Source organism: Lepisosteus platostomus, chromosome 13 (genome assembly GCF_059453375.1).
Source record: "Lepisosteus platostomus isolate fLepPlt1 chromosome 13, fLepPlt1.hap1, whole genome shotgun sequence".
NCBI lineage: Eukaryota > Metazoa > Chordata > Actinopteri > Semionotiformes > Lepisosteidae > Lepisosteus > Lepisosteus platostomus.
This window is the reverse complement of record NC_142623.1, coordinates 17,134,238-17,148,096: the sequence shown is the minus strand read 5'-3', so window position 1 is coordinate 17,148,096 and position 13,859 is coordinate 17,134,238. Positions and strand designations below refer to the sequence as shown.

Sequence of the window (13,859 nt, the reverse complement as noted above, 5' to 3'; positions counted from 1 at the left end):
ATGCTTTGCTGAGAGTGATAAAGTGCAATATTTGTTGCAGACTAATAGTCAACTGTTTCACCTGAAATAATATTGTTACTTCAGGGTATTTGATAGTATATTATGATTTCCTATATGATTTTTGTCTAACCTCTGTGAGATGACACAAAAAGGGTACAAAAAGTGTGTCATAAGTAGTAGGAAACAATATTTTTACTTATATAAGCATAAGTTTTACAATGTGCAGTGACAGTTTGTGAAGTGCAAATTGTACCTTTTTTCTCACAGGAATAAGATAAAACAAACTGCTCAGACAGACATGTGAAATGTATTATTCCTACACCATACATGGGTAACTGATCAGGGTAGCAGCAGTGTGGAGCAGCAGTTAGGGTCTGGTTAGGACGGTCTCGGGTTCGAATCCAAGATGGGTCACTGCCGTGGTATCCTTGAGGCAGGTGCTTTTCTCAGTTCACTCTTGTGAACACATTGTTGTACAAATGGGTCTACAGGTCCTCATTATAATTTCAAATTCCCATGCCTTTTTCTGGTAAGACAAAGGAATAATAAAATGAGCATCTGTGACCAGTTCAAATACCACACATTCCAGGTCGAGCTTTAATGTTTATTCCAATATCAGCTCGCAGTTCTGATCAGACATGACATGAGCCTGACCTCAGCTGTGAGTGAGTGAGCCCCTCAGGGATCTGTGCACACCAGGGAGAGGGCAATAGATAAGATCACTTTATTGGCCATATACAATTTATTGCATTAGGAATTTGTCTTTTCTCATACCCCAACTCGCTCTCCATGTGACACACAGGTGGGGAGAGAGAAGCTTGTTGTGAGAGTGCAGGGTCAGCCATTTTTATGGCGCCCCTGGAGCTGTTGGGGTTAAGGGCCTTGCTCAATGGCCCAACAAAACAGGATTCCTCTGCCGGCTGTGGGATTTGAAAAGGCAACCTTCCAGCCACAGGCGCAGATCCTTAGCCACAGAGCCACCGCTCTGCCCCACTATGTTAGGCCCCTTCTTGTTCCTTTTCATAATTAGCTGTATCAGACAAATTGACCATTGTGTTCCCCAGTACTATCCATTCCGGCTGGATCACAGCTTTCATTTCCAAGACCAGGCCTCTGCACAACTCTGATTGTGAGAGTTGGTTTGCTGGGTGAGGGGTCGCTCCTCCCTTCTGTCTCACCAATACGGCCACGAGATGCATCATCGCTGTTGCATTGTGGGCCTTTTCTGGGCACAGCCTGGGTCACCTTGGCACTCTTGCTCTGGCAGCTGGGTCCTGCGAGCGCAAAATCACGAAGGTTCACATCTGAAACGGCACCCCAAAATTAAGCGCTGCATTTGGTACAGTCAGAGGGTTGCAGATGACCCCCTTCCCTCAGTTTGTGAGGATGGGGGGTTAAAGAGAAACACGCTACAAGCAGGGGGGCTTGTGCTCACTTTATTTAAACTGCCACCAGTTTATTCCTGGTTCGCGCTGCTCTTTGCTCAATGCCCACACCTGTCCGAGGTCCGAGCTGTGCCAGTCACTGCCCGGCTGGTGAAACTGTCCCAGGGTGCTCTGGTTCTGGGGCGGGGGTGCCCTCGGGAGATTGGCACTCCTACAGGGAGTCGCCTCGGAGTGGGGAATACAGGGGTCCGGGAGTCCCGTCGGCACCACGCGGACCCGGAGTTCGGAAGAGCCTGGGAACAGACCTACAGTAGAGAGAATCTCTAAATCGAACACCCTCGTGGGACTGACAGGTGTCCAGACCTGAGCTTGGGAAACTCCAGCAGGGAGGGCAGTGCTTCCACTTTCTCGCCACTGGGTTGTTTCTGATGCTGAAGGGCTGTGTACCCCTGACGAGGCACAGAATCAAACAGAAAGTGCAGGGCTAGCAGAACCCGTTTCAAAGCCGTGTTGCTCTGGGACAAAAGTTGTCCTGTGTTTCTTACTCAAAATAAGCCATTTTAACCCCCCCCCCCCCCGCCAAATTGGGCTGAAGTGAAAAATGTTATTTCTGTGTTAAATCACTGCACTGCACACAGCTAGTTGAGAGCAAGTTTGAGAAGTGATGAGCTTCCCACCCACTGTCAGTTCTTGTATCTAATGCACATTTCGGATAAAAAAAACATCACCCTAACATTACTATCATGTTTTTAAACAAAGGAAATCCAAGCTCTGCGATTAGAAAATAAACAAAAACAACTCTAGGGCAGAGATATCAAACTCATTTTCTCTCATGCCCACCGTCTTCTGAGGTTTATTCCGACTGAGAGCTGTTACCCAGCCAATCTAATTAACTAACTACAGAACTCCAATTCTTCTAACCTGGCTCCGAGGTGTTTTAATCGTAATGAAGACAGGTGAATGTCGTTTTAAGTCATCAACTCTAAAACTTAAGGAAAGTCCTGACTAAGGAATTTGGAGGACTGTTTTATTGAGCCTTCAAGCTGAAAACCTAGAAGATAACTGGGATCTCCAGGAAGGGAGTTTGAGATACCTGCTGTAGCTACTTGTGTATGTGGGGATCCTGAATTCTCTCATGTTTCACACATTCTCTCTCTTTTCTGTAGCTTTCAGTTTCGAAACAAGGAGACCTAAGTCTTGTTTGAGTCATTTAAGAAAACAGGAAATGTTCAAATTAAGATTTAAAATTGTCATTGTCCTCTTCACTCTCTCAGGCCTCTCCTTTCCTCCTTTGCGCTGTACGTTATTCTGTCTCCGAATGAACTCGGTCTATTTCAGTCGGAGGAAAAAATGTCATTTTTCTCTCTCTCTCCCATCTCCCTCGCCTTCAATTGGGGTCTTTAAACTTGTCCTGCGGCCTCAGAAAACAGGAAAAGCAGATTGAAAATCGCCTCATGAAAGAAAACTGTGACATTCGTATTTCTCAGGCAGTTTAGCGATCAAATAATTGCCGTTGATCTGTCATGTCGTACTGGAACAAGCGTCACCATGTTGTTAGGACTGACTTCATTTACACTCTCTCCAGGTTATTTTAAATTTCGCGCCTGGTCTCTTTTTTTTTTTACAATTTCCTGGCTTATTTGTTTTAACTTTTAGCATAAAAAATCATTCTTTTTGTGACTAATGACAACAACGCGTTCCGTTATCGTCCGTTTCGCTTCTCTGTAAACTAAACTGATCATGATTACAATTTTTTCAGGTATTTCAGTGTGTTTCTTATATTACTCAAAATAAGATGTCGCTTCCTTGGGATTTCGACGTTCATTTACAATTCTTGTTCAGCAAGAATCACTCATCATAGCGAAGGCCTGAAATGGCACAGGGGGAAGTCTAATTTACGACTCAGCACAGATTATTTCAGTTGTGATCTATCGCATCGATATTAAAGTCGTGTTCTGACGCGCTGAAACCGGGTTTCAACCGTTAGTAAGCACAGTGAAATCGGAGACAACTGCCAAGCCTAATACAGGGCAAGAAATGTCAAAAATGTACAGCTGCCACGCAAAATACCCGTATCGTTTGGTCAACGTTTTCGGTACAATATCCACTGTGATCTAGCTGTCAGAGACCAGGCGCTTAACAAACCTGTCTCCCATAAAAAAACAACAATCATAAAGAAGGGGCTTTAAAATATAAAATCTTTTGATCGGCTTCATGTCTACCTGTTAAGCAGGTGTCGCCTGTGAAGTCCCTGCTACCGCCTGAGCTGTAAGGATGGGAAAATCGACACCCCGGATGACAAGTCAGGTGAAGTTCCTGACCGGGACTGTATATAAACGCCTTGGGCCGCGTCTCTGCCAGAGCTGACAGCAGGGTTACCTCCTGACGTAACCTTGAACCCGTACATCTTAGAGCATATATTACCAAAAGCTTTTTATTTAATATTTAAAAAAAAAACGGTTTAGCGTTTCCTACGCTTTAAAAAGAGAATCTATTTGTGTAAAGACAGGGTGAACCCGAGAATACGCGGGAAATATAATAAGACAGACATGGTTGGTTTCGCTGACTTTCTGCTCTGCGCCTCCCTGATCGCTGCGGCCGGCGGGTTCCCCCTGAACGCGCTGGAAAGCCTCCTGGCCCGGGAGAGGGAACCGGAGTCGTCGGGAAACGGCCCGGGCTTAGACGGGGCCGTTCGCGGGACAGTTAGAGTGGTGAAGGTTAGTCCCCAGTTCCTCCGGCAGTCGGAGTTCTTCCGCAGGGGGTCCCACGCCAGGGGCGCCCTGCCTCCGTTCCTGGCGCTGGGCCGGCCGGGGCCCGCTGTCCCCCCCGGACCGGGCGCTCTGCCGGGTCCCCGGCCCCGCGCCGACGTCAGCGCGGAAGCGGACGACAGGAAGAAGCAGGGTCTCCTCATGTGGAGAGCGGCCATCGAGAAGGGCGACAGCGCGAAGGAGACTTTGGCGCTGCCTGTGAACCTGAAGGAGCCCTCCAAGCAGAGCTGCGCCGCCGTGCCCTTCACTCAGGTAACCGCTGGTCTAGAACACCAAGCCTGCTCCCAATGTGGAAATAGCGGTGTTTACACGGACCTGTCATGGGAACGTCTTTGTTTTCGAATTGAATTTCATAAGGCACACTGCTTGTTGATAGTCCCCTATTAAGAATAGATCGACTGATTAAAAGGAAAACAGTGACTAAATTATTTTGTCATCGTGCTTCTGCAAACAGTAATTCATGAACTGAGGGGGGTCCTAGTCGTTAGAATACTAAATGGCTGAAGAGGTGAAAGGCTGAAATGTAATTTTTATTTCTCAATATTTATTCTTGAGACGCATGTTATAGGTCAAGCCATGTCACGCTGTGCTGTAAAAAGTGAAATATAGTTCCTATAGAAATGGACGAGTGCGCTAAATTCGGTTCGGTGTTCATTTTAAAATTAAATTCAAAAAGCCCCCCACAAAATTAGATTAAAAACGTTTTGTGCTGCAAAACCTTAGACAATTTATTTTGGCTAATGGGTTACAGCAATGGTCATACCACAGAAATACAGTTAAGGATGGATATGAAGCAGTGGGGCTTGAAATTTCACAATCCATACCTTAAAGATGAAAGCAAACGGGTAAAAACGATCTGTGTTTAGGATTGTTAGTGATGGTACTGTATGTCTGAACCGTTACTTTTGCCAGCGGGTGACAGCTGCCGGATGCGAGACCGTCACCGTGCGCAACCAGCTGTGCTTCGGCCAGTGCACCTCGCTGTACGTCCCGCCGGGGGGAGAGGGGGCGGGGACGGGCCCCCTCTCGGCGGCCTGCTCACGCTGCGGCCCCGCGAAGAGCCGGCTAGTGCTCGTGCCGCTGCGGTGCCTGGGGGCGGTCGCCCAGCGGGAGCGGCGCGTGCTCCAGGTGGAGGAGTGCAGGTGCGAGACCCGCAGCGCGGACGACGGCGTGACGTCACGCGGGACCCCTCATCTCCTGCACTAGACGGCTTCGGCGACGCGCGCTTGTGCCGCAGGGAGGAAAGGCTCCTGTTATCAACAGTCAACAGCCCCGAACTGCTCCAAGCAAATTCATTTCAAACTGAAGTCCAGCGACACGGCTAACAAGTGTCCGTTTTTGAGTGTGTTGTATTCTGTACCTTAACGCTTTAACCGTCCGTGCGTTTGATCCTGCTCGAGTAGGTTCTCGGAATTGTTGTCTTTAATGTGTTTTGTTAGGTGCTGTCTAAAGTTGTACTGACAATGGATATTTTATCCAGTATGTTTTAATGAGCTCATGACTTGCAGCTTGATAGAGATAAGCTGTGAACTTTAATGGAGTGCCTTAATAGCTTAAGGTGTAATACTGTGCGTTTTTCCTATGTGTGTGGCTCTATGAAAGCGTAACTGTAGAGCCCCCTTGTGTAGGCTCTTAGCGTCGCATTTAAATTGTACAGAATTTGAGTTCCGTCTGTATATTTTGGTAATGTACTTGAAATGTTAAGAAAATGCAATGCATTGTTTGTCATGTTGGGTCGATGCCAACGCAAAGCACATTTTAATGTTCTTCAAGATGACTTTATTCTTAAGACGTGTGTCAAAGGACTACGAAATATAGGTCTTATATGAATATAAGGTCTTGTTAAATAAAGCACATTCATTTAAAAACGAATTGGTGTGGTGTTCCAATAGAGAGAATCAGAGTAAAATATAAAAGCAATTGCCTATATGGTTTCTTTATCCAGAGTTACAAAAAATTTGTAGAATGGTTTAAAGCAAAGCTGTACGAGTAAAGTAATTCATAATGCGATCAACCAGCCTCAGAGCTGAACTGGGTTCATCATAATAATCAATTGCATCACGTTCTCACCATTTATTCAAAACAACGAAGGATGCTTGACTTTCGGGTCACATGAGGTATCACGAGGAATTCTCCGTGAGTGATAACGGCGTTATTAATTTTCGGAACAAGTCATTAGCACGCTGTGCGCATTGCTTCCACCGCACCAGACCCCGCGCTCGGCGCCCGTGAAGACTGATCCAGTTCGGTGAGAGAAAAGACGCCAACAGCGCTCAACACTGCACTGTTGGCGTACCATTGGTATTTTAATAAATGAAGTTATTAACGTTGTTGACCTTGTTGTGATATTCTTGTTACAGCAGCCATATCACCCTGCAACTCACAACTGGCAGCCCACTGAAGCTAAGCAGGTGTGAGCCTGGTCAGTACCTGGATGGGAGACCTCCTGGGAAAAACTAAGGTTGCTGCTGGAAGAGGTGTTAGTGGGGCCAGCAGGGGGCGCTCACCCTGCAGTCCATGTGGGTCCTAATGCCCCAGTATAGTGACGGGGACACTATACTGTAAACAGGCGCCGTCCTTCGGATGAGACGTAAAACCGAGGTCCTGACTCTCTGTGGTCATTAAAAATCCCAGGGCGCTTCTCGAAAAGTGTAGGGGTGTAACCCCGGTGTCCTGGCCAAATTTCCAATTGGCCCTTACTAATCATGGCCTCCTAATAATCCCCCTCTATGAATTGGCTACATTACTCTGCTCTCCTCCCCACTAGCTGATGTGTGGTGAGCGTTCTGGCGCACTATGGCTGCCGTCGCATCATCCAGGTGGATGCTGCACATTGGTGGTGGTGGAGGGGAGTCCCCATTACCTGTGAAGCGCTTTGAGTGGAGTGTCCAGAAAAGTGCTATATAAGTGTAAGCAATTATTATTATTATTATTATTACAATTACTGATTATTATTGCCAAATTTCAGGAAAAGGCCATCACCAGTAACAGGGCTTCATCGCTCACTTGTTTTAAGACCGCAATCACCTGTGAGTGAATGGCATTTATGTAAGCCGAAGGGTACTCGGATGTGGGTGTAAAATACCTAATCATTATTTAATTCCACGGATAATCTATTCAATAGATCATCTTCCAAATCCTAATGGTGACCTGTACAATTGTGGTCAATTGTTTAAGATTGTGGGAGAGTAGAAGCGTTTATTGGATTTAGTGAAATCTTTGTCTTAACCCGCTTGGCTGAGGGCTAACTCCTCAGCTGGAGAGAGGATACAAAACGAGTGAGGAAGAGGAGAGGGTGCACTGAGGTAATTATGTCGGGATTAGTGGTGAGTTGTGGTTGTAGAGCTTAATTAGTTCCGCTGCCTTCATCCCTCCCGAACTTTCGTTAGAACTACATTATGTGACCAAAAAATCAAATCCGCTGTTTTAATCAGACGGGAATCGAAAAGTACCCTCAAAACCTAATATAGTAATTCTCTCAGTATCTGGAGTTTTTTAAAAAATAGATATTTTAGTTAAACATTGAGTCGACAGAACAAAAGCTTCTCCTTTTGGTGGTGTTGCGAGTAGGAAAATTGTCCACAATGCCTTGTGAGGACGTCATATTATCAGGGGTTCAACTGGAATATTTCAAAAACAGACCGTTTCCTGACCGCAAAGTATCATACCAGTCCTTTATAATTTCAGAATTTATGAAAATTATTTGTCTCGCCACGAATCAAAATTTCAATGGGCAAATGATTTAAGCACCAACCTTGTCATCTCAGTAACGTCACTTCGGTAAGTTCCCGCCTTTTCTAAGCTTACGTACTGTATAATGGGCAAATGATTTTAACAACAACCTTGTCATCTCAGTAACGTCATTTCGGTAAGTTCAAGCCTTTTCTAAGCTTACGTTAAGACAAACATTGCATTATCATGTTATACCCAGGGTAAATTAAAATTGACAGCATTATTTCACCGTTTCACTTGTAAATAATCTAACATTTCATGTTCTGCGTTCATTTTTACATTCTATCGAACTGACGTACTATTAGGACAATATTCATTAGACATTTTTGTCTCACTATGGGTAGTGTTTCCTCTAAAATGCAAAGGTATTATATTGCGTTCTAATAAAACAAGGCAAAATCTTCCTGTCTTAAAAATAAATACCAGTATCAATGCAGTGATTTTAGGTCCTTTATGAAGTGTATTTCCTCTAAAAACGAGCCTTCGTTTTGATGTAATACATTTATTAAGTTCGAAAACGGGAGTGAAAATTAGAGCTTCTTTGTTTTTTTCATTGAGCCTTCAGAAATGTATTAACCTTCAGATAGGTAAACTATTTTGATGGAGAAGGATTAATACCTGCACGGTGAGCACAATGTGAATTAAAAACTGATGGACAGCGATTTCAGGTGTGGGGTTCACCTGTATAGACCAGGTTGGTCCAGGCCTGCAGAGTGAGTGTAGATATAATCCCCAGCAGCATGTTCTGGGTCTGCTCTGGGGTCTCTTTCCAGTGGGACATACCCCATACACCTCCAGCAGGAGACGCTTGGGGGTCAACAGATGCCCGAACCACCTCCACTGGGTGCTCTCGATCTAGAGGAGCAGAGACTCTACTCCAAGATCCTCCTGGAGGGCCGAGCTACACACCCTGTCACAGAGATGAAGCCCAGCAGCCCAATGGAGAATTATCATTTATTAATTATTTCAATTTTCTAGGTCTTCATGAACCAACGGCACCTGAGGAACTGGGAGACGCTGTTAGACGTGAGTTCAGTTAAACCTAGAAGCAGCTGGCGTAGCTTGATAAGAGATGAGCTGTAGACACACTGGCCCTCCAAGGACCAGGTCTGGAAAATCCTTGAACAGAAACGATTCATCAGAAGGACTGAGGGGAGGGAAGTTACGGCAAATGTGTGTGTGACAGAGATTTCTCTATCTAGACCCCTAGATCTCTTTCTGTTTGTGAAGTGTATTCTTTTCATCACATAAAGCCTGTTGTGTACACAGACACTAGAACAGGTGTTTACTGTATCTTAGACTCTGTATGATGTTGAAAGGTAAGGTAGCAGATAATTCTGTGCACATTTGGGTTTGTAAGGTGTTGTCTTACCCATAAAAGCTCCATTACAAGGTTGTTTTTTTAACAGGCCTCTGTGAATGTATAGATACCTCAAAATACAGGTTTCACGATTAGTTTCTGAAGCTGACTGCTAATAAAACCTATGCAAATCTAGTTGTTCAGGTGCTTTGTTTCTGCCTCTACATTTTCGTTGTTTATCTTTCCATGCAAAAAACACGCTTTTAGGCAGCTCTCCATTAGAGAGCCTTTCCACTAAGCATCTCCTGTTTCTGCTGGGAATCCTTGCAACATATTGATTAAATAAGTAATGTTAATCGATAAAGGGGGCTTCTGTTCTCAAACGATTGAAGCATATTAAATGTTTAAAATAATTTTAGTTGTAAGTTTGGTAAAAGAATGTTAAGAAAACCTATTTTTTAACAGTCTTCTTTATAATGGGTTAATCATGGTGGACAGTAGTTATTTCAATTGTTCATGTGCTGATTGCATGCAGTTTGATAATTCTCTCAGGTATTGACTGCGATCATCCCCTCTGACGGCCGTGGACACTGGAGACAGCCGTTGCCGTCGCTTGACAGGGAGGACCCTGGCACTGAAGGTGGGAATCGCCTCGCTGTGCTCGTCAGCTGGAAAGCCAGCTCGGGCTTGGGGCTCACCACAGTACTGAGCGGCCGTTCAGCAGGGCCTAGCGGAGCATGAGGGTGAGCAGGTGGCTCTGGAGCGAAAGGGCAGGGCAGGCTGCACTGCGCTGGGGAATAAGCACAGTTGGGCTCGGAAGGCCACTTTGAGGAGGAGGGGGGGCAGCTCAAGGGCTTTTGTGCTTCTGCTTAGTTTTTCAATCTTTTGTTTCTGTTCGAGATGCCCAACAAATGGGAAGACCTGAGTGCAGTCCTTACTGGGACAGACGCTGTGGCTTTGTGCTCTCTCCTGGGTGAAGTACTCCGGGATCATTAAAGGTGCACTCGTCCCAGTGGGGATGGTAGTGCGCAGAGGCTCCGTGTGGCTAAGTACAGATTTAACACAAGCTAGAGAGCGTTTGTGACTATATCTGTGCAAAAGACTTACAACGGAGCAATATACAGTCTCACGTCCTAAAAAAAGAATTTAAAAAAATAATTAGCTGGATGTAGTGGACCATACAGAGCAGAATCTGCGGAATTGCTCAAGTTCTAAGTAACGTATTTCAATTAGAGAATAATTCAAATAAGTTATAGTTAATAAGTAATAATTTGAATTGTGATAGGATTTGTGGAGACAAAAAAGGCATCTTTTGGCCTCTTTCTTTTTTATATTCATCCCAAAGCACTTGAATCCATAGGAGAAAAGGCAGTGTTTGTGAAATCTATGGATATGTGTTCGAGTTGTTTTCCTAATTAATTTGAAGTAAACCTTAATTTCTCTAGATAAAACCATTCCGGACACAGCCTGAATGCTAGCAGACCTCGTTGTCCTGCTGGCAGGTTCGGAATGGGGGGCCCCCACTTCGTGACCAGAGGGACCTGGTGCACCTGAGCCTCGCTGTGCCCCTATCCCGGCACTGACGTCACGGGCAGCTCGACTCTGACCTTCTGCGGAGGAGCCCAGGAGTACAGCCCCACGCCTCCGAAATGCCACGCTGAGGTCAACGCCGCTAATCTCTGGATAACCACCTGCGCTAGAAACGCACAACCGCCTGGCGTCCGTGGGCGAGGGGGAGCCCCTGGGGAAGAACCTCTCTGTCTGTCCTCAGGCTAGTCCGCTCTGGCCTTCCTAGTGGAGAGGTCTGTGCAGCATCCTGGCATGCCTCCCTGCCCACTGCAGGCCCAGTGCTGAGCCTTTGTGCATGCCTGGGCGCTTGTCTGCTTGGCTGACACTTTCCCTCCAGCATTCCTTGCTTGCGATGATCTGTTTCTTGATATCGCAGTCCTTTTTTAAAAAACAGTGTATTGAAGATCTGTAGCTTCAAAGAACCAAGATTTTTCTTGAAAAGGAAATCCATTTCTTTCCATCTCTTTTTCTGGCAGTTGTAAACGTTATCATATAAAAAAAAAAGTAGGATGCACTTTCTCCTTTGTTTGCAGCGTTACTGTAGTCTGCGGACCAATTCAGACAATTGGAGAACAAAAACAAGAGTAGCTCAGGACTCAGAGATGAGTTCTCGGGCTCCGTTCACAAGACTTTTCAGGGTCAGTTAGAGAGCTGAACTTCTTAAGAATTTCCTATATTTTACAAGTGGTTGTGGCTCAGGCCAGAAACACTGTGACATCTGTCTTGGTGTATCCAATTGCTCAGTGGCTGGGATTTGGTTTGCACCAGTTAGCTCACTGTAGATGTGTCCCACAAGCTCTGAGGGTTTTAACTGTTCTGTAATGGCCAGTCCCCAAGGTCACAGCTAATGGAGTTACTCCTGGCCTAGAAAACTGCTGTCCCTTCTCCTGGGTTGAACAGAGGCTCTGGAGAGCATTTAGAAAGAAAACTGAGAATGTTTTAGCAATGGAAGTGCAGCTCCTGAGTGTGTCCATATGGCCACCAATTAAACATTTAAACCGCTTACATTTAACACCGAGACGCGTTCTTTTGCATTTCAGTTGCGCTGTTGCCTTGCACTTTATTAAGTGAGTGAGTGAGTGCGGAGTGGGGAAGTGGCAGCCCCATGACGCTTCTTCTTCACCATGTTGCCAAAACCGCTCTTAATGCCCCCGTTTGGAAGTTCTGAAGTGTCTTTGCAGGGACTTTTTGAAAGGGAAACCTGTTACTACAGGAGCACTTTGTCTGTGATAAGGGGTGCAAGTGCACCCTACTTGGGAATGTTTTATTCTAATACTCTGTACTTCGGAGGTGGTTTTTGTCTTTGCAGTAACAGGTGAATAGTATGTACGTTCCTCCAGAGGATTTTGCTGGTTTAAGAAAAGTTTCATTTTGGGTGCATGGGGAGTTGTGTTGTTCTGAATGATTTATTCTTACCTGTGTGTTCTGAGGTGTTTTGGGCTTTTTGGTTCCAGGTCTTCCTGAAGGCTTTAAGCGGAATGCCTGTTTCTGGCGGACAAATGGTGCCTGTTTCCGGTGGATAGGATCCCATTCTGAGCTTTGCAAAACCTGGGGAGAAAGAGAGGCGTTTAAAATCGGGTGAGTTTTCACGCAGTGGAATCAGAACTGTGGCAAAGTGAGTTTCCGTGAATGAAGTGAGATCCTATTCTTCTTTAGTACTCGTCAACATCTGCTCCCGTATATAGCACTGGCTTACAACAGCTGTAATGGTGCTTTTGCAATACTTGATCTTGGCTTTTATGTTCTGCTGCTTGGGCATCCAGGTATATTGAAGCCTGTGGAATGCAGCCCTGACCTTCTAAAGAGTCGAGGTGAATCACAAGTGGTGCTTGAGAAGGGCTGTTGACAATCTCCTTGTCGTGAAGGAAGAGACGCTGCAGGACTGCTGTAAGCTTTCGTTGGTTTCCTAGCAGTGAAGTTTCTTTGTTGGAATGTGGTATCCTTCTGCAGACTTCCATATTTGCAAAGGCTGAGTTAAGTAAAAAAGTATAATGAAATCCCTTATTTTGTACTTCTAATTAGAGTGAAAAGATGCATGCCTATGCAAGAGTTAAACTGCAGGCGGCGGTCTTTTCATGTGCTCTACACTCTCTGAACTAATAGTCAATCACATGTCACTATGTTGGGATCTGACATGAGTCAAGCTAAGGGCTCTGTAGAGCACATGATGGGCTGGACAGGACACCTGCTACACTGCCCGAGGTGGCTCTGTCTGTGCTCAGCGTGTGACTGTTATCGAAGGTGCCGAGCGAGTTCCTGTTTTTCAGTGCGATAAGTTGTTACTGGTTTTTGGTAAAGGTCTAAATATGAGATCTTTTTCAGGCAGAAGATGCTGGAGAGTTTCTGAAAAGGCCTCTGTTCAGGAAGGGAGTTCCTATTCTCCTTTAGTACTTGTTAACATCTGCTCCCATATTGGTACAGAAGTGGCTTATGGCGGTTGTCATGTTGCTATTTGATGACCTGATCTTGGGCTTTATGTTGTGTTGCTGGGGCTTACATATATATTAAGCATGTGGAATGCAGCCCTAGCCCTCTAAAGAGGTGAGGTAAATCGATTCTCCCAAAAGTCCCACCTCCCCTGATCCCCCGTTCTTCGATAAATGACATGCGAGTCGCCATCACTCCGTAAGGTACTGTAAATCTGTGGGTTTAGGGCCACATGCTGTAACCCTGGGGCCCCAGCGCGAGTCTTGAAACTGCACAAACTGGCTGTCTCACAGCTGCTGTTTGTGGCTTGGCTTCCAAACTCCCTGCGTTTTTAACATTATTATCATTCAGCATTCAGAACCTGGCAGAGGAAGGTGCCAGCTTAGGGACATAGAATTACTCCCAGAATGACAAACAAAACAGTGTAAAAAGCAAAAAAAGGATATTGACGAATGAATCTGGCATACAGGCAGCGCAATTTAACACATTTGTTCATTTTCAAGACCAAAAAAACAACAACAAAAAGAGTTTTATTTTAGAGACAAAAAGCACCACTGCATCCGCTGAGTCTAAAAATAATCGCCCCACAGTGCGTTTGTCTCATGATATGAAGTCCTTGCTTGTAAAACCTGTGGAAATCTTTAGAAAATGAGTTGGCATTAATGTGTGTTACAAAGT

General features: G+C 45.3%; 1 protein-coding gene and 1 long non-coding RNA gene across 2 annotated transcripts; both read left to right on the top strand.

The window, feature by feature from the left end:
• Window positions 1-3,702: 3,702 nt before the first annotated feature.
• dand5 (DAN domain family, member 5) lies at window positions 3,703-6,025 on the top strand. The gene is made up of 2 exons (XM_088603592.1): window positions 3,703-4,405; window positions 5,066-6,025. The coding sequence occupies exons 1-2, from the start codon at window positions 3,935-3,937 to the stop codon at window positions 5,357-5,359; spliced, it is 765 nt and encodes a 254-aa protein (XP_088459718.1). The 5' UTR covers window positions 3,703-3,934; the 3' UTR covers window positions 5,360-6,025.
• Window positions 6,026-7,754: 1,729 nt separating this feature from the next.
• Window positions 7,755-12,332, top strand: LOC148650107 (uncharacterized). The gene is made up of 5 exons (XR_015926236.1): window positions 7,755-7,933; window positions 8,864-8,911; window positions 9,738-9,825; window positions 10,631-10,847; window positions 12,209-12,332. It is a non-coding gene; the product is annotated as an uncharacterized LOC148650107 (long non-coding RNA).
• Window positions 12,333-13,859: the final 1,527 nt, after the last annotated feature.